The sequence below is a fragment of the Camelus ferus genome, chromosome 11, assembly GCF_009834535.1.
Source record: "Camelus ferus isolate YT-003-E chromosome 11, BCGSAC_Cfer_1.0, whole genome shotgun sequence".
NCBI classification, from domain to species: Eukaryota; Metazoa; Chordata; class Mammalia; order Artiodactyla; family Camelidae; genus Camelus; species Camelus ferus.
In genome coordinates, this window is record NC_045706.1 from 42,396,992 (window position 1) to 42,417,777 (window position 20,786).

The 20,786-nt window shown below is 41.7% G+C and overlaps 1 protein-coding gene across 6 annotated transcripts in view; it reads right to left on the reverse strand.

Annotated features, from left to right (window-relative positions):
• CCDC6 (coiled-coil domain containing 6) overlaps positions 1-20,786 on the reverse strand; it is a 105,868-nt gene that overhangs the window by 39,391 nt on the left and 45,691 nt on the right. For all 6 annotated transcript variants that reach the window (XR_004323941.1, XM_032491463.1, XM_032491462.1 and 3 more), the window contains exon 2: positions 16,702-16,851. Coding sequence is in view for 5 of the 6 variants with exons in the window: in XM_032491463.1 (XP_032347354.1) it covers positions 16,702-16,851 (150 nt within the window). In the remaining variant the exon portion in view is untranslated. The remainder of the gene's footprint in view (positions 1-16,701; positions 16,852-20,786) is intronic.

A 20,786-nucleotide genomic window follows, 5' to 3' on the forward strand; every position in this document is an offset into this window, starting at 1 on the left:
ATATTTCACAGAACTAGAACAAATCATAATAAAATTTATATGGAACCATCAAAGACCTAGAATTGCCAAAGCATTACTGAAGAGAAAGAAAGAGGCTGGAGGAATAACTCTCCCAGACTTCAGACAATACTATAGAGCTACAGTCATGAAGACAGCATGGTATTGGTACAAAAACAGACATATAGACCAATGGAACAGAATAGAGGGCCCAGAAATGAACCCACAAACTTTTGGTCAACTCATCTTCGACAAAGGAGGCAAGAATATACAATGGAATAAAGACAGTCTCTTCAGCAAATGGTGTTGGGAAAACTGGACAGCAGCATGTAAAACAATGAAGCTAGAACACTCCCTTACACCATATACAAAAATCAACTCAAAATGGATTAAAGACTTAAACATAAGACAAGATACAATAAACCTCCTAGAGGAAAACATAGATAGGCAAAACATTATCTGACATACATCTCAAAAATTTTCTCCTAGAAGAAATAAAAGCAAGAATAAACAAATGGGACCTAATGAAACTTACAAGCTTCTGCACAGCAAAGGAAACCAGAAGTAAAACAAGAAGAAAACCTACGGAATGGGAGAAAATTTTTGCAAGTGAAACCGACAAAGGCTTGATCTCCAGAATATATAAGCAGCTCATACGACTCAATAAGAAAAAACTAAACAACCCAATCCAAAAATGGGCAGAAGACCTAAACAAGCAATTCTCCAAGGAAGACATACAAATGATCAAAAAGCACATGAAAAAATGCTCAATATCACTAATTATCAGAGAAATGCAAATCAAAACTACAATGAGGTATCACCTCACACCAGTCAGAATGGCCGTCATTCAAAAATCCACAAATGACAAATGCTGGAGAGGCTGTGGAGAAAGGGGAACCCTCCTACACTGCTGGTGGGAATGCAGTTTGGTGCAGCCACTATGGAAAACAGTGTGGAGATTCCTCAAAAGACTAGGAATAGACTTACCCTATGACCCAGGAATCCCACTCCTGGGCTTGTATCCAGAAGGAAATCTACTTCAGGATGACACCTGCACCCCAATGTTCATAGCAGCACTATTTACAATAGCCAAAACATGGAAACAGCCTAAATGTCCATCAACAGGTGACTGGATAAAGAAGATGTGGTATATTTATACAATGGAATACTACTCAGCCATAAAAACCGACAACATAATGCCATTTGCAGCAACATGGATGCTCCTGGAGAATGTCATTCTAAGTGAAGTAAGCCAGAAAGAGAAAGAAAAATACCATATGAGATCGCTCATATGTGGAATCTAAAAAACAAAAACACAAACAAACAAACAAACAAAAACAAAGCGTAAATACAGGACAGAAATAGACTCACAGACAGAGAATACAGACTTGTGGTTACCGGTGGGTGGAGGGTGGGAAGGGATAGCCTGGGATTTCAAAATTGTAGAATAGATAAACAAGATTACACTGTATAGCACAGGGAAATATACACAAAATGTTATGATAACTCACAGAGAAAAAAATGTGACAATGAGTGTGTATATGTCCATGAATGACTGAAAAATTGTGCTGAACACTGGAATTTGACACATTGTAAAATGATTATAAATCAATAAAAAATGTTAAAAAGAATATGTATATATATAAGTGGTTGTCTCTGTAGGGAAGAATTAGGGATGAGGTAAGGAAGGAAACTTACTTTTCAGCATATATATATATAACCCTTGGTACTTTAAAATTTTTATACCATGGGCATAAAAATTACTAGGTTAAAGAAATTGGAATTTTGCAACTGTCAGTTTTCATTAAACTTCTTACTTGCATTTATACAGTGCGTGTAGAGGGGGAAGAGATGTTACCATCACGAAACATACTTAGTAAGTTATTCTGAATGCTATTTCCCAGTGTACTAGCAAGCAGGCTCTGCTAGAATCAGTATGAATAATTAACTTTCTGTAATTTGACCAAACATCACACCTCCTACCTTTTCCCTAAAAACCAAGAGGGAAGGCCACTGATTTATGCAATTAAAAGATAAGGTTATGGTGTCGTTGCAAAAGAAAAAAACGTTTAAACGTACTCCAACCTTCAAAACCATAAGGAAATGAGAGAAACTGAGTGGACACACGACAGCAGGGGCTCTCAGTAATAACCATGCATTATTTCCAAACATTCTCAACTGGGAGGGGTTGTGGATTCACAGGAGGGGATGAAAGGAATGATAGCCACAGGACCCGGTGTTTTCAGAACCAAGGGGAGATTAAGGTAAAAGCTATTAAAAGCAATGAAGCACACATAGTTTGATTCGGGGGTCCAAGATGACACCACTCCCTAACTCAAACTTCATAATCCCTTCTTCAGCCAGGCACTGCGTCCCAGGCCTGACACATGCATGAGGCAGGTATGATCACCCCCCATTTCATATGTGACATAACAAGGTACTGGACCAAGGTCATTCAGCTGGAGAGCGGCAGAGCTTGGGGCCTAAATCCTGCTCTGAACTCTAAGCCAGAGTTCTCCCACCAGATCTGGAGCAAACCTCAGGGGCTGACTTCAGACTCCTCCATCCCCGAGTGCCTAGTGCACCCTCGCCGTCTGGAAGGTCAAGTGATTAAACATGGCAAACAAGAAGGCACACGTGCTTGCCCAGGGGATGTCACGTCTCTCTGCAAACCTGGCATAGGGGAGGATGGACAGGAGAGAAAGCTCAGCTGGGCCTGCTCAACCTCAAAATGGCTACATCTAACCGTCTCCACATTTGAGACAATTTCCACTGCTCTGAAAGCACCATACTTGGTTTAAATTTTTTTTTAAAAAAACTTAAAATCTGACATTGTCTTCCAACACTGGAAATGTTGACTAAACAGATGCTGTTTTTCCTCCAACTGTTTTTGATGTGCAACTCTGAAAAAAGCTGGTCAACCTTGCAGGGACTCAGGGAAAAAAAAATCAGATGCAAAGAGGTGCTTACAGTGACAAGTCTATTTTTAGCTAGCTCTTTAAAACTCAGGTTCTGCAAGACCAAGCAGTAATTAAAAGAACCAAGAGGAACAGACAGAGAATGAGAAGAGTTCCCAGCATTTATGCCACAAAAGACCCCAATGGAACAGGTAACACTTAGGAGGAAAAAATAGCCAAACATTTGCATCTTCGTCTAACACTTACATTCTGTAAACACGAGATGTCTTCTATCTGCATGTACTATGTTAGAGGCAGTAAAATCTACAGCTAAGATATTATCCTCGCCCTAAAATAGTTTATGAACACTAAGCTTAAATGATATCTACTGGTTTTAGAAAAATGAACTTTAGTCTTAAAATCTTTAAACTATTTGCATATTTTTTTATATTAGCTGTGTTCTCCTCCAATATGTTTGCAGTTGCTGCCATTTTTATTTGAAAGAGCCCCCTTCCTCCTTTTTTTAGCGTTATGTTTCTGCCTTGAGGTAAATTAAAACAATAAAGGATGCAATCTAATGCTGAAAACTCTCTTGCCCCCCAAGCAGCATTTGTCACAGAATATTAATCTGAGAAAAATGTAAGGTTCTCATTGGCTTAGAGAGAAATACTCATATACAAGCAGATGGTCCAACACTGTCAATATCTGATTAGGTATTTCCTTTAAGAATATAGACTAAATTAGTAATGAAATCCACAAAAGCTCTCAATTTTAAGGGACTTTTTTCCTCTCAAGAGCAGTACCCTAAGGAAAATTTGATGGTTAAGCTGTCATTACCAGAACTCAAGTGAGGTCCCTGGGTTACGCTAACTCATTTGGAAAATATCAAGCCATTGTGAGATGTAACTCTGCCCAAGATTCACAGTTCTCATCGTCCCCAAAGGACAGACCTGAAACAAACAGCTCTGCTGCTGCTTTGTTCTGCCATCTCTCGGGTGACAGGCAATCTAGGGGCAGGGCATGGAGTTTCCCAACAGAACACAAGAAACAGAAAATACGTTTCTTCCTTAGAACAAAGAAACCTCCAATAAAAAGAGAAACATGGTGAGAAATACAGAAATAACCACGCCCCCAAAACAATCATGAGGTGAGAGTTAAGAGGAGCAAGGAGAAGGGCGCAGAGCAGGGGAAGGCGTCTCGAGAAACCAACAGCCATAGAGTTTGCCTCGTTAACAGTTTGAGAAAAATTCAGAAATTGTTTCTGTTTTAAACAGATACCATGTAAATTCAAGCCATTTGGCCCCAGTGGAGCTTAAACCAACACCCTGAATCCACCTGCTTATTTTAAATGCACTGATTTTGAGGGAGTAGGAGGAGGTAATTAGGTTTACTTATTTATTAAGTTTTTTAATGGAGATACTGGGGATTGAACCCAGGACCTCATGCATGCTATGCACATACTCTACCACTGAGTTATACCCTCCCCTACTCACCTGCCTATTTTAAAGCTGTATTAACCCATGACACCATACACAAAAACCCTAAAAGGAAGCACAGTTTAGGCTGATCCAGGACTAGCTATCAGAAGCAATGAACTCCAGTTTCATCTCTGAGTAGCATCTTCAATATGGGCACAAAATTCAAGACATGATTTAAATTTCTCATCAAAGGTCTTAAAACTTTGGGTGATTTTTTATCTTCTAATAAATTGAGAGATCCTGAACAAGAACAAAAATCATTCAACTAAGAAGTAAATAGTCAAGCAAATTCTATTAATGTGTTTGAAATAAACTTATGTGTCTGCCTTAAATATATCTAAAGCAAAATGCTTAGGCAGATTAAAATTTGTTTTAAAAATCAGAATTTTCTATAAATACACCTCTTATAAAGTCAATCTTGGGGGGAAGCTATAGCTCAGTGGTAGAGTGTGTGCTTAGCATGCATAGGTCTTGGGTTCAATTCCAAGTACCTCCATTAAAAAATAAGTAAGTAAACCTAATTAATCCCCCTCAAAAACCCAAAAAACTCAGTCTCAAAGATTACCCTTATCTGTGCAATATACCGCTAACATAAACCACCAAACAAAAAACCCTAGTAGAATGGCATTTATGGTATACAACACTGTCAGTGGAATTAGGGTTATAAAAATAAATGTCTGCTCCTTAGGAATCACCATGAAAAACATACTAACATAAGTGGAAAAGCCATAAGCAAAGATATAACTATAAACCTGTAAAATTCGAAGTACTAAAACTTGAGCATTTTCTTATTGTATCCACTCACATACGAAGTCCCAAAGCAAATTTCCAGTCCATTAAAAAATACAAGTGTAGCATTAATTTGATCTAAAACAGGCTAGCCTTAAGCATCATTGAATTACCAATAATCATTGTCTTCCTCATGATTTACAAAAGCTTTCTGGAGCCACTTCAGTGAACCAGGCTTCCCACAAAAGAGATTCAAGGACTCTTCACTGAATGAGTTTTATTCAGGGTAACACTCTCTCCAGCAGGTAGAGGGCCTGAGAGCCGTTCACCTGAGAGAAACACCACAGGTGCACACAGAAGTTGGCTGTCGAACCAGGCCGCCCACCCGGCACACAGCAGGTTTGGCAAATCCCAGGCCAAGCGAAGTGTGTTTGCAAGTCTGGGCCTGTTGTCAATCCAGCCAGTGCCAAGTGAGGCACACCTTCTGGCCACCTGCCCCAGGGCCCCGCTTTCTCAGTGCAGCTTGAGAATAAACCCAAGATGCCCCCACCTCTGTTTTCACTTGTCAACACTAGTAACTCCCTCTGTGTACTGCCCACGGTTCTGCAACCAACACCCCTGTTTGCTGACGACTGCCAAGGACCAGAGTCACCTGCACTGGCCTAAGTATAGGCCACCATAGTTCAGCAACTACATTAAATCACTGGATTGTCAGAAACAGTTACCATGTAGTTAACATGGGCTTTGAAAAAAAGTTCAGAACTCTCTCTCACAACACTGAGTCTCTTAACCAACTTTTTAACTGCTCTGCGGAGAAGCCTGAGCAGAAAGTCAGCCTCCCACCCCGAACTCAGTGCATCACCACTAAACGCCTCTTGGGCCCACACTTACTCCCACCTCCTTCCCCCTTCCGTTACTGGTACCATTGTCCTCAGCCAACACCTCACATTTCATCAGTCACCAGGTGGCATTAAGTCAGCCCCCATAACCGCTGTCAAACACACCCTGTTCTTTCTGTGCTCACCGCCCCAGTCTAGCTCAGGTCTTTTCTTCTTCACTGGGCCGCAGCCAAGGGCTCCTAATGGGTCTCCCCAGGTCCAGTGCAGATCATGCTAGCAGAAAAACCCTATTATTTCAATACCCTGCTCAAAACCTTTTAATGGCCCCTTACTACTTGCAGAGGAAGTCCAAATTTGTTGGCAAGACATTCAAGCCCTTCAACAAACCAGTCCCCATGCAAGTCTCCCTTGCTTTCCTCATGCTACCTTCACACTCAGCCCAAGTAACAGTTTAAGGTTTGCAAACATAAATGCCTTCAGGGCCCAGGCGTCTGGCAAACAAAGAATGATGGGTCTGAGCACAGAGAGCAGTGCTAACTGCCTTTAAAGGAACAGCTTGTGTCTTTTTCTAAAAGATCTTCTTCTGAAAAGGCACATTTTAAATGAAACCCATCATGCCAAGCAAATGTGTCTGGAGACCACTCTGGTCCAGGGGATTCAGACGGCAAGCCCTGCCAGTCACAACACAGGGCCACTCTAACACAAGCCGCCGCACATCCCAAGCTCACACTCCGGTCACACTGTGCCCTCTGCCTACAGTACCTCAATCCCTCCCCCCAACTTACTGAACCTGGGGGATGACTAAAAAGGTCCTTCCACAGGCCCGCAGCACAGCGTATGCTCCTCCCGCTTTAGGCTGGGATGAGCACAGTGTAGCTCTCGTGCATCTTCACGTCTGCATCTTCATGCCTCATTCACCATGGTTTTCATATCCTTCCTACTAGTTCTAATAGCAGCCAACACTTCAAGGCACTAGTTACTACGCACCAAGCACTTTATGCACATTGTCCCATCTCTATGGTAGGTACCACCATCTGCATTTTACAGTGACAACACCACAGCTTACAGAAATCAGGGAACCTGCCCAGAGTCGCACAGCTGGTCAGGGGTAGATCCTGGGTTAAAACACAGGGTTCTGGCTTCAAAGTCTCTGTCTTCATCCTTGACGTGTGCTGCCACCCTGGGTACTTTCTCAATCACCCATACAGCACGGCAAGCTCTACGAGCAGGAGGGACCAGGACTTAATTCTCCTCCAGGGCATCTAGAAAATGCCTTACCTATGCAAGTACTGACTGGATCAATGGTAATGACCTCATTTCCTATGGACTCTCTGCCCCTAGATTATGCCTCAGGATAAACAAAACAACCAGGCAAGTGTGAAAGATACCACCAGCATATGTAGAGTACTCAGGTGACCATCACCCAAATTATGAAATGTTAACAGTGCCATCTCCCTAATGTGTCCCTTCCAGATCTCAGCCCTCTATCCCCTGGAGGTCATCACTCTCCTAATTCTTTTGGCATTCATTCCCTTGCATCTTTTTTCTTAAAAGATTGTATTGCCTATGTACTTATTCCGAAACTTTAGTTTTGCTTGGTTTTGTATTCTTGTTTGGCTGGCATCTTCTGCTAAATGAAATTATGATTTCATTCACCCCTGTTATTGAGTCTAAATGTGGTGTGTGTTTTTACTGCCTTAAATTATTCCACTGGATGAGTATATCACAATCTGTCCACTCTACGGATGATGGCTATTTAGGTGACTTCTAGTTTTTTTATTGTCATGAACAATGCCACAAAGAACATTCTTCTACACATCTGGTGCACATGTGCAAACATTATAAAATATATCCAGGAATGGAACTGCTAGGTTAAAGACGATGAATATTTCCAACTTCATTAGGTAATGTCAAATTACTTTTTAAATGGTTGAAGCTACTTCCATTCTCTGACAGCGAGCATGAGAATTCTCTCTAATAACATCTCTCTAGTTTATTTTGCCTTTCCTGATTACTCATGGGGTTGTGTTTTTTCATTTGGTCCCTGGCCATTTGGCTATCTGCTTATATGAAGAGCTAGTTCAAGTCTACAGCCATTTTCTCTTTGGGGTTGTCCGTTTTTCTTACTTATCTGTAAGTTGGGGGTTGGTTACATATGTTAAGAATATCTTCTTCCTCTGTGGCTTGTCCTTGCATTCTCTGAACATGATTTTCTATGTTATGTCTTTGGTCTTTTTTCTCTAGACATTAATTAATGACAACACTCCCAAATTTATAACTCTAGCCTAGACTGCTCTGTTGAGAGAACCTGTCCAGCTGCCCTATTTGTTATTAACTGGATGTTTAGACATCTCAGCTGAACTTCTGACCTCCCCACTCCAAGTCTATTCCACTTGCTGTCTTTCCCATCTTAAAAGATGCTAATTCTAGTCTTCCAGTCATTGAGGCCAGAAGCAAACTTCCATGATCTTGTCTTTTGCTCACATTCACTTCAAATCCACCCCAAAATCCTAGAGAATATTCCTTCAAAATGCACCCAGGAGCCAATGAAATTTTATTTGTGGGTGAAACTTGTGGCCTAGGATGATGATATCTTCCTTGAGAAAATTCCATTTTCTTCTGCCAGGCACCCTACATCTGGATCTACTTTAATCCAAAACCACAGCTTCGTGTTCCCTGGTTCACCAGGTGACGGAAAACGGGCTCACTCTTACCATGAAGGTGCAGCTCTTCACGACTGCAGCTTGAAGTGGGGGTGATGTCGCCCTCCCCGCCTCTGGCCGGTCCTGAGCTCTGACCTCTGCAAGCCCAGCTCCCCACAACTACCAGAAGCACAGCTCAGTTTCTCGGCTGCTCTGTAAGGAAGAGCAAATGCTCTCAGGACAAAAAGGAGCCTTGAGTGCTGGGTCTCCGTGGAAGTCCCGTCCTCCCCAGACCTTGGCCACACAGCTGCTCACGGTCTTGTCTGTTCTTTTATTTATCCTCAGTGAGGTTTGTCATAGTTACCATATCTGTCATTTTCTAAGAAGAAAGGCACATACAACTTCTTTGCAAGGGAAAAAAACAGGTAGGCCCTTCCAGAAAAACACTTATGTTTTAAATGTTATTTTCTTGTCAGCATCCTCAACACCAGAATGCTCTCCCCGACGAGGCAAGCACCCCAGTACAACAGGCTTCCCATCCACTCAAAATAGGGGCTAAGCTTGCAGTTTCCTAGATTTCCAATAGCATGATGTTGCTTAAAGCATTAACACCTTTAAGGACATCTGGTTAGGAAGAAGGTTTAAAAAAGATGTTCCACAAGCAAGATTTAAAAAGTCCTTTAGACTCTAGAGTCAACCTGCCAAAAAAAAAAAAAAAAAATTCCATTTTGTAAAAACTAGCAGTTTCTCCTTTGAAGAACAGAGTGTTTAGCCCAAAGAAAGAATTCATTCTAAGCTGAGACCTTACTGTCAATTAAAATTAAAAGTCACATCCTTCCTAACCAGTTTATGAATAAAGAGGAAACAGGAAAGTAAACATAATTAGCAGCAGGATGTAACTCTGTATTTTAAGGTAATTACTAACTACTAACCAGGCTGACAGTAAACTGTTTTGAAAAGGAAAAAAAAAAAAAAAAAAACAAAGAACCTACCCAAGGAATGCAAAGCATTGCAACATTTATACCTGCAAAGTTTTTAAATCATTTGAAAAAGCATTTCCAGTGATAGCTCAAGCCCATCTACAGGGAGGCCAAGTGTCCTTCAACACCAAGATTCACCTTTTCAACTAGAAATAACAATGCTTACCCCTGTGCTGGTGAATAAAGCAACCTCTCACTCCAGCTTCATCTCATTCTTTTTAATTTCCTTTTCCTTCTACCTTTACTTTCCACCTGCATGTTTCCATATTTTGTGAAACAAGTCAGCTTGGGAAGCTTCTAAGCGCTTAGTCTTGCCCTTACATTGTGGGCAGTCCAGGCTGATGTGTCGGCTCGAGCTGTGGCAACACACACACACACACCACACACACAAACACAGTGAAAGAAACTCAGCGATTTCTTACCACTAAAGAATGGCGTCGTTTATTGTATATTCTAATCACAATGCAAATTATGTTGGACTGAGAGATCTCTGGCACACTACTAACAGGAAAATTCTGGCTTCCAATTTGGCCTCTGGTGGTTGCAGCATTTGAAATGCATTAATAACATCCCAGAAGCCCTCTGCAGATGTATCGTAAGCCCCTTGCTTCATGAAAAGAAACAAAGAACACACAAAGCTGAGGTTCAGATCACTTGGAATGAAAAACAACAACAACAAAAAACCCCACCAACTTTGCCCCAAATGTTCTGTAAGCTCTTAGATTAATAGCAAATTTTTCTGATCAGCATGAACAGCCCCCTAAAGCTAAAAGCCAAGGGGGCCCGTGGTCGAGCCACCTTAATGAAGAACATATTTCAAGGTCTCTTCCCTCCTGTCAAGGGAAAACGAGTTTTCACTGGAATGGATGCAATGGCAATGTTCGCCTTGGTGCCTTTAAAATTAACTAAACAGAATTTCCTACGTGTTTATTGCCCTGATGTGATTCTGCTGCCTGCACAAATGAGAGCACGTCACTGCCATCTTAGTGACTTGGATGGGGTGAAAAAGGTGTACGGGCTGGAGAAGGGAACTGGGAGACTGTGCCCACTTCTAAGGCCTGCAGACACACCTGCCACCCAGAGACAGCTTCGCAGGGGTTAGGGAAGGGAATGCTCCAGAAAAAAAACAGAAGTCACTCAGATGGTACTGGAAGGAGACACGACTTCTCCAGAACCAAGGGGAGGAGGAGAAAGTAAACAAAGGTGAGCCTTTGTCTAGATGAACAGGAGACTTGAGGACTTACTGAAATCCTTCCTCTCAGTTTTATTCCTGTGCAAACAGAGATGGGAGGATAACGCTGCGGCACTGACAGCCTTCTGAACTACTCAGCTATGAGCCCTTTGGCAGCAGCGGCTTCGGCAGTGGTTTCTGCCCGCAACTTCCTTCCTTTCCTCCATATATCATCTTTCCATAGATGCTAGGAAACTTCAACGGCTTTTCATTCCAGGAGGCAGTCTCACCTCAGGGACAAGCCATGCCACTTAACAGGAGATCCAGAACACTTTTGTTCTTAAGTGCTTTCAATTCATCAATAAGAATGTGCCTCCCCGGTAAGGAAATGAGTACCATAATTTCTATTATAGCTAGAGTGGCATTATTTTCTGAGGACCAGATCCAATTTCAGATGTGAATCAAAAGTACAAAATTACAAACCTATTGGTTATTTTAAGGCCTCAAATTTGAAAATCGGACTAGAGGGGAAAGATTCAGAGCTGTATGTCATAGCCGGTACTCTTATCTCAGTCCTGTTCCAGGGTTTAAAAAAAAAGTATTCATTAACTTCTGGCAGTGGTAACGATTAAGAAGAGTGTGGGTAGCCACTGAACAGGGCTTCCCAGAGAGCAGGACGTGAACCTGGTGGCCTGGGCTTACACAAAAGCAAGTGAGAAAATGCACAGTTACTAAAACCATTAGCAGTCTCAGCAAGGGCAGGTCTTCCAGTTGGCACTGGTCATTCATGGTTGCTGGTTCACAGTTAGCCAGGAGAATTAGGGATTTTAAAAAAGTTTTAAGACTGAGGGCCAGTGGAATGAATCATATCAAGACTGACAGGACAGAAGAGCGTTCTGTTAATGCTAGTTCTTAATAATCTGGGCAGTCTGGAATCTTCTAACACTGCAAATGAGCCTAACTCTGCAGAGGGCTCCAGGGCATTGCTGTCCACGACAAACAGATGCAACTATGATACTGAAACCAAGCAGGACCCCAAGGAACCTTCCTGGGAACAGACACCCCCCAGCCGCCCCCACCCAGGTGTCCCTGTCTCTTGTTTGTAGAAAAGCTATAGCCTCCTAGGCCTTCCCCGAGTTCCAAAGAGCAAATTTAATCAGAGAAGTGGGAAAAGAGTGAAGAAAGACAAAATAGTAACAGTTTAGCAATAAAACAAAGTCAAGAACCTTTAGTTCCCCCTCAAGGACTGTAGATACTATTCTGAGCCATATCCCTGAGCTGTTTTGCAGATACTAAAACCCACCCAGGTGGAAGTTGGCTGGATGCTGACCACCAGCATGGAGACCGTAGACTGGCTGGAAGCAGAAGATTGATGACTGAGACTTCTGAAACACCACCCTGTTACTAGCAACCAATCAGAGAACTGTACACCAGCTGATCAGGCACCCTGAGACCCTCTCCCTCACACTAAATCCTTCCCTAAAAGCCACTGAGGAGTTCGAGTTTTTTGAGCATGAGCTGCCTGTTCTCCTTGCCTGGTCTGCAGTAAACACTGAACCTTCCTTCACCACAACCTGGTATCAGTAGACTGGCTTTGCTGCGTGTCAGGTTAACAGGCCCACGTTTGGTTCACTAACAATAGGAGGGCTGTGAGCTCTCAAAGTCGGTGACACAGGAGGTTTCAAAAGATAAAGACAAAACAGGCATCAGAATTTTTACATTTCTTTTTCAGGAAATAAGACACTTTCCAATTCCAAAAGTAATGCATGTTCCTATTATAAAATGAGAAGGAAGGAATAGGGCACCAGAAAATTAACATAACCTGTAAGCTCAGCACCCAAGTATAATTACAGCTAACATTTCAGGGAACCGTCTTTTAGGCTTTTTTTTTTTTTTCTAACATAGATATTATACATCAAATTCTGATGAAGAGTTTGCTCACAAAACATTTCTTATAAATTTTAATTTCAAATTTGATGAAACTACAACCTCTCTTTTCAAGGTATTCTAGAGATGAATTTAGTTCCGACTGCCAGGCTTGGGTTGGACTCAGCAAATGTAGCAGAAGGTTCTTTTTAGGACAGTTCTCACCAGTCAGGTCATCCATCCCATGGTCTGGGCTCAAAAGGATGCAGATTTTTCAGACAAGTGTTTTCACAAAATCAAGGTCTACCTGATCCCTGTCTACCTAGTGGATATACACAAAAACAATGGAGAAAAGCTGCATGCTCTGTTTTGCTATCTCCAAAGCCTGATCTTCTAAAAGGGCAAAGGGACTTCCACTCATCTATACTTAAATAAACTTGATTCAGTTTTTAAAGATATTAGGTACCACCACTGCCATGGCAGATGGGAAGTAAGGTATCTCCTCTATGGCAGTAATATCATTTTATTCTCAGGATAAAAGAATTCCTTTGAACTGCGCATAAAAGCATGGTTCAATCACTCTCGGAGACAACAGCCATAGCACTGTGACAAAACCAAGATTGTTCTATAAATAGCCTTTAAGTGGCCTTTGGGTGAAAAATGCTAAACACATCTCTGGTGCACAGGTCAAGTTACTCATTTGTCTATCAGTGCCACCTGCAGCACAGTTTCTCTTCGTAGGCTATCATAATAAAGTCTTATCCAGGAGCAAACATCCTAGAGAGTCATATTAAAGTAATTACACACTTGGAAAAGCCTATCGGTACCAATTACTCTAAAAATCTTCCAGATGAAGATCAGTTCTTCCACACTGGGTGGCAGAAAATGTGAGCCTTCAACAAAGGACTGACTGAAATCCTTAAGGAAAGCCTAGGGGATTTCCTCCCCACAGCTATATGAGATCCTTCCAACTGGCCAGTGACAGAGGAACTCTCGGATACTTGGCACAAAATGGCATGATGTGACCCCTGATGTCTAAAGTGAGAGGTCACCTACCATGTCACGGAATAAAGCTAGCTCTGGAACTTCCCAGAGACCTCAACCTCAAACTACCTGCCACCCAAGTCCTTTCAAAAGTCTAAGTAAGAATCAGGAGTGGGGGCTGAGGGGTGACTTCTTTTAATGGGTTCAGAGTTTCATTTTGAAAAAGTTCCGGGAAAGGATGGTGGTGATGGTTGCACAACAATGTGAATATACTTAATGCCACTGAATTATACACTCAGAAATGGTTGAAATGGCAGATTTTATGTTATGCGTATTTTACCACTAAATATATATTTTAAAAGCCTAAGAACCAAGCTGGATTCAGAAGTGATTGCCTCAGAGACATGCTGATCATCCATCTGTCCAGATTCTCCAGGGAGATGACTAACAAGCTACAGACCCACCTCAAGCCCCTCAAACAGACTCACATTTTGCACCGGATGCAATGTTGTGACTGAGGGCAAACACAAGACTTGGTCACTTGAAGACCAGTGCGACACATTACCGACTACTTTTGGCAGGAAGAGTTTCTTGCATTGTTCAGTTTCTGTATTATTCAGTCTCTTTAAAAAGATCCATGACCCTCAAAAAAGTAAGTTTTTAATATATGAAAATTTTTTTCTCCTGACCAAGTAAAACTTTTTTTGATGTAAGACTTATGAAAAAATTCACATTTCTCCAGATTATGGCTTTATTTATAGGATGATCAGCACTTAAGTTTTAAGTTCAAACCTTCTTATGCCAAGACAAACAAACAAAATCCACCGTCTTATGCCAAGTGCATTGCTATACTTAACCTCCTTCTCTGCTGCACATGGCTCTTATGCTTTCCCTTTTCTTTCGTAGCTTATTTTAAGGGATATCAATGTCCTCGGAAAGCAGGTATGTCACGATAATAACTGAATGAGAGGCTGGTTATCAACTACACACTCCAGAACCGCTCACGATGAAAATGAGTCTTTACAGATAAAAGGAGCATGATCTGGCTCGTTTTGACTATTTTATAATGTATTTTAGTAAAAGACTCCAAATACTAACAACTATGCAAGTTGAAAACAAAAAATGTTCCTTGCAGTGTTAAAAATTAGAGCACTTGATTACACACTAAACTCAGAAAAGCAAATCTTAATTGCATCCCTATAGTTCTGAAAGCAACATACAGATTCAGTTGTCTAACGCTGCCAAGGTGAGAGAGTCAAGGGTGAAACTAACCTTCTCCATCATTTTTTCTCTGAATGAGAGTGTGCAGGAATAAACAAGACGTTTCAATGCAGAAATTCTGCCATAAATCTCTGCTAGACAATAATGCCTGGGTACCTATACCCTTCACATCCCAACAGCTACCATATAAATCAAACTTTGTGCAAGACTATAATGATATCTTTATTCAGTAGTTAGGTAGCAAAATCAGACTTCAAGAAAGATTGGGTAAAAGCTGCCTGGACCATTGCATGGTCTTAACCCTAAACTCTCTATACCAAAGCTTCTGGTCTCCTCTGCAAACATTCCCTATGTTGGAAGGTAAGAAAAATATCCTTTTATTACAGCCTCACTAAGATACATATTTTAATCAAATTAATGAAATTGTTGGTGATGCCAGTAAATAGAAAATACAAGAAAGTGTTTCTACCTTTCACAGCCATCTGACCAAATGGTAATAATGGCCCTCCTGGGATACTTTTAAACCCGCTACTGTTTTAGACATGCCATGTTAAATAATGAAAACTCAATGTCCTACTTATTCTGAAGTTCATACCAAAAAAACCCCACAAAATATTTGCCCTAAACAAATTTTGACACCATGGGCAACTCTATGGAGCCCTTACCAGTACAAAGGCCATTCTGTGTCCCTCATCTCTTGTTTGTAGGAAGAAGGTTTCAGTCTCCTAGACCTTCTCTGAGTTCCACAGGGCAGTTTCAAATAGTCAGTAATTAGAGGGTGAGGGAATGCAGAAAGAACAATAGCACAACACGGGCCTGGCCTGGTTCCTCCTCAGGGGATGTGCATGACAATTCGATACAGATCTCTGAGTTCTTCTGCAGGCACTGAGGCCCTCACCCAGGGACAGTAACTTCAGGCTGAGCATAAGCTCATGGACCCCAGACTGGTTGGAACCAGAAGGCTGATGACTGAGATTCCTGGAGCACCACCCAGTCACCTCACCACCAACTAACCAGAGGAGGGTTACGGCCCCTCTACACCAAATTTTGCCTGTGAAAACTTCTTCCCCCAAAAACCTTACGGGAGTTCGGGCTTCTTGAGCATTAGGTGTCCCCGACGCCTTCTGCAGCGCCTTACAATAAATGCTGCTCTTTCCTTCACTACAGCCTGGTGTTGGTAGATTGGCTTTACTGTATGAGCAGACCCAAGTTTTGGTTCAGTAACAATCTAATTTCTGTGCTTTACTAGTGACGTTCAAGGGGAAAATAAATGAGGGGGAGGGGGAGAACCTCTGAACTAGAAAAATCAGAATTTCTATTATGTTTTGTGTGGTGTCTTCTATACACTATTGGTGATTAATGTTAAGTTTCAATAGAAGTCTGATTTGTTCAGTAACATATTACTCACCCATTTGAACACACCTGATTGTGTATAATTTTAACTTTCACGGATACATTTATTTTTCTTCCCCCACAGTGACATTTCACTTGGTGTTCGCATATATTAGTGCAAAAGAGCCATTTCTGATGGCCAGAAATGTTTCTGTATTCACTACAGATTCAACATAAAAGGAGAAAGAAATCTCACATTTGGTATTAATTCTCTTATTTCCAAAATGCTAAATATATACAGCGTTTACTCCTGTGCTAAGGCCTTAAGCTCATCAGAAATTTTTTGAAATGTCAAGGTATGAAAAATCTTACCTTACCTAAGCAGATGAGCTAGGAACATAGTCTTGAGTATTACGCTGCTGCCACCTTTACTCAGTATTTTTAATCTCCCAAGAATTTCACCTACAACCTCAGCAGCAAATGTTTCAAGCCAAATGCTTTATCAAAGTTATTTTTACCTTGAGAGGAAAACGGGCAAAAGGAGTGGGGAGAAAAGGTAATTTACCTGCATCAGTTTTCTGGAGAGCTCATTAGTGAGAAACTCCTCTTCCTTCTCATAGTTGACAGCAAGGGTTTCTTTCTCCTTCTGTAAAGCCTGGATTTTCTTGAATAAAGTGTTACTGATGAATTCTTCTTCCTGTTCAGCCCTGGCTTGCTGTTAAAATTTTTAAAAAATTAAAAGAGAAAAAAAATATGTTAAGGAAGCAGGAATTCACTAGTTGAAATAATAGTTCTTATTTCCAGAGAGGGTGCCCATTTTCATTAAAGCTCTACTTTTGACTGTGAACCAATAGACCCCCAAGAAGGACAAAACAGAAGAATTCAGCAGCAACCATAAAAGCCAATCTGTCACCCCAAAGGGACACCCTGTACTGTACATGGCCCCTCTTCTTAAAGTGATATTCCGAGGAAATTAACAAAGACAGATTTGCAATTTTTACAACCAATCCTAAACCAATCACCAGAATACAGGAAGCTCCTTCGCAGGTGGCAGGCAGGTCCAATTCTGGGGTATGTGCATCAGTTCATGATAACACTCTGCAAGTCTCCACACCTCAAAGGTTTATAGTGAAAATATCTAGGCAACATTTTTTACTGAAGCAGAGACGTTTAGCTTGCTTAGAAGTACAATCATGTCACTTCCTTAAGCTGTTACTGAAAGGGTTTGGATATGCAATTTAAAAAGCAATACAGATATACAGATAGATTAATTTACACATTTATTGAATAGTTACTGGAAGGGAATATAGCAAATGCCTAAAAAGTAGTTAATGCAGAGCAGCGAGAATCCATGGGGTGAAGGGGAAGGGTGGATGAGAGAAGTTTCATTTTCCACTTATTTATTTCCCTACTAGGAATTTTTTGGAGGTGAGGGAAAGGACAGGCACTACTGAATATTAAAAACAGAAGAGGGGGTCAGATATAATTCAAGGGAGAAGAAAGTATTCTTCTCTAGATCCCTCCCCTCACCTATGTTTTAGCAGAATAAATAGAAAAACCTAACCATCCTTGAGGGAAATTAATCTTTTCAGAAAGAGGGTACTGTTTCAAATGGACCCAACTCTATTCAAAGCACTTTTTCAACGGCGACGTTTTGATGCACTCATCCCAAACTATGCATTCCTGAACGGGAAACTACCACTTCGGAGGAGGGAGAGCTGCACCAATTCCAAGCTTCCAGCACCTGTCATCTATACAAGAGCCAGGGGGCAGGAGACAAAAGGGTACCTCCCCTCAACAATCACGGCCTTTTATTGTACAGGAACAACCACTCCCAGCGCGGGTGGCTTAGATTTCTGTGCGTATGTCCCTGCTTCCCGAACACCCACACCCTAGAGCCGTGGTTTCTGGGGAGTCCATTCTCCCTGTCCTCCATCACAGCCACCTACAGGAAGTACGCCAGGGCCTGGAACTGCCTGCCAAGCAAATCTACAAACGAGAGCCACATGTAGTACTTAGACTGAAAAACAGAGTGATTGAGAAAGTGGAAATTTTGGAAGGAGGTCTGGCACTCCAGTTCTTTAAGACACCATTTGGGACAGGCTGGGAGAGTTGAGCAACAAAGAAAACATCACTCAGCTAATAAGGTTTTATTAGCATCCAAGAGCACGGGTAAGCAGGCCCTGGTTCCCTGGGGCTCCCTTACACACCCTGTAATTCACCAGTACTGCTCAAGGTCGTATCCTTTCCTTGATGGCCAAGGTGAACACTGCTGAGGACTGGCACTTCCCCTCCCTTTAAATTAACCCCCACGTGGTTTCAAAACTTGCATACTTTGCGATCTCCTACCAGCACAACAGGCAGGAATCCAAAGCATTTATTTAAAGCATATTTGACGCATATATCCAGGCCCGCAATCTGTTTGAGCTACCTGTTTTTCTGGTTTTGACTGACAAAGTTCTGTATGATTTGAATTCTGATTATTCTAAAAGCTATAGAACAACAAGGTGGTGAGGAACTGTAATGTCTTGGAAGGTGACTGCACATGGAATTCAAAAGGGTGTCTGCCATCAACTCGTTTCATTATCTGGTCAGACTCAACTCCTTGCCCTTACCAGACCTTCCCTACTGTAGATGACTGGTCAGTTTCCCACCAACAGTGACAGACTCCAGGCTCAGCAGACCGCCTTCCCCTTTGGGGCCTAGAAGTGAGAAGCTGAATGTAAGAGGCCAGCCCCTAAGAGCTGATCTACGTAGCTTCCACCCCTCTGCCCCTGCAACATTTCATCTAACCATTAATTTACAGGGACAACAGATTTCAGTGGAATATAAAACAGAAGTTTGAATGAGAAATTGATTAGTGGTTGCCAGGAGCTGGCAGTGGAGGTGGGTAAATGGGGAGTGACTGCTTATGAGTACAGGGTTTCTTTTGGAGGTGACGAATATGTTGTAGAATTAGTGTTAACAGTTTACATAACCTGGTGAACACACTAAAAACCACTGAACTGTAGTTTAAAAGGGTGAATTTTATGGTATGTGAATTGTAAATCAATTAAGAGGGGGGAAAAAACCCTGATAATTAGCAGGGTCTGCGTTTCACAGAGCACATGTCCAATTCTTCCCAGGCAAAGTAGCAAACTTAAAAAGGATTGGGGGAGGGAGATGTTAGAACTAGATCTGCTCTAAAAGTGCCTTCCAAAGTCAGTGACAGTCGTGAGAGGCCAGGCCTAGCAAACAAATTATTCACCATTTTAGAACAGCCACTTATTTCTAGGCAAAGCCCACGAATAGAAAATGCCACTCTCAAGACCCATGAATAACATGAGAAACTGTTCCAGGGAAGCTGAGTAAAGCCTGTCTAACTTAACGAGGGGTTACCCAGGCCCGACACAGATTGTGCGAAAGGCCTCCCTTAGCAGAGTTTTGGCCACTTCTCCGAGGGGACTGTTACTCTACCTCCCACAGCATCTGAACACCTAGAGAAAAACTATCCAACTGGAGGGGGAGATCCCAGGTCCCCAAAACATAAAACCCTAGCACACTCTTTTTCCAACTGGCCACAGAGCTTTTAGGAATTAACACATAAATGAGAACAAAAGGCAAGGTGCTGTATCCAATACAACCACAGAGAAAACTGTTCAAAAAAATTCAGATCTAGTGTTACTGACACGCACAGGGAGGCAAGGTCATCAGAGTCTGAGCCAGGCACCCCAGCAAGCACCAAGCAACTGTTCCGATTTCTCCCTGCAGCTTCCTCCCCATTCTTTGCACATAATCTTCTTCATCTTCATCTTAAATCCTGGCTTTTTCTTCCCCTCATTTCAAAACAGGCCATAAAACAAATTACCTTTCCAATGTATTTGCTCCAAAGAAGCAAGGGTTAGGTAGACAGGGGCCTGGGAGCAAATAGACAGCCCCCAGAGTCATTTGCAAGGCACTAGGGGTCGGACAGGTGGACAGTGCAGAGATAAGACAGCCTGACTTATGAAATCTCAGTTTTATCAATATATTTCTCCTTTTTTAATCTGAAATGCTTGAAAATCTCAGCATACTGAAACACACCCAAATTCAAAAATAAAACTGTTTCCAAGGCTAAATTAATTAATTAAAGTTTGCTTATAACTCAATAAACTCTCAAAAGGAAGTATGAACCCAAAAATTGGGATCTCTTTGTTCTGCCTACGTTTGTAGCTTTGAAGATGGAAATCTGGGGGAGATAAAAAAAAATCTGTGACTATATTTTCCTGTTCAATATGGTTCTCACTGCTATGTTCAGAAATAGAGTGAATTTTGAAATCACCTTATTCATTTATCAGTGTCTGCTCTTTTTTCCCTCACCCAGCAGTGACCACTGCTGGTGACGACTGCTGATGTGAGGACTAGAGCACAAAGGAAGTCTTCATCATTCTTTCCCCATCCTACAAAAGTCCAATTAAAAAAAAAAGGAAACAAAAAGAGAAAGGGAGGTGTAGGGGAGAAACAGGAGCAACTGACTAAGTCCTCTGGGAAAAATACACACACACACACACACACACACACACACACACACGTACACACGTCCTTAGAAAAAATTAGTTTCTCCGGAGTCACCACATGTCTAGGCAAACATACTGCAGGTGAGTACAATCTTCTGCTAATAAGGAAATCACA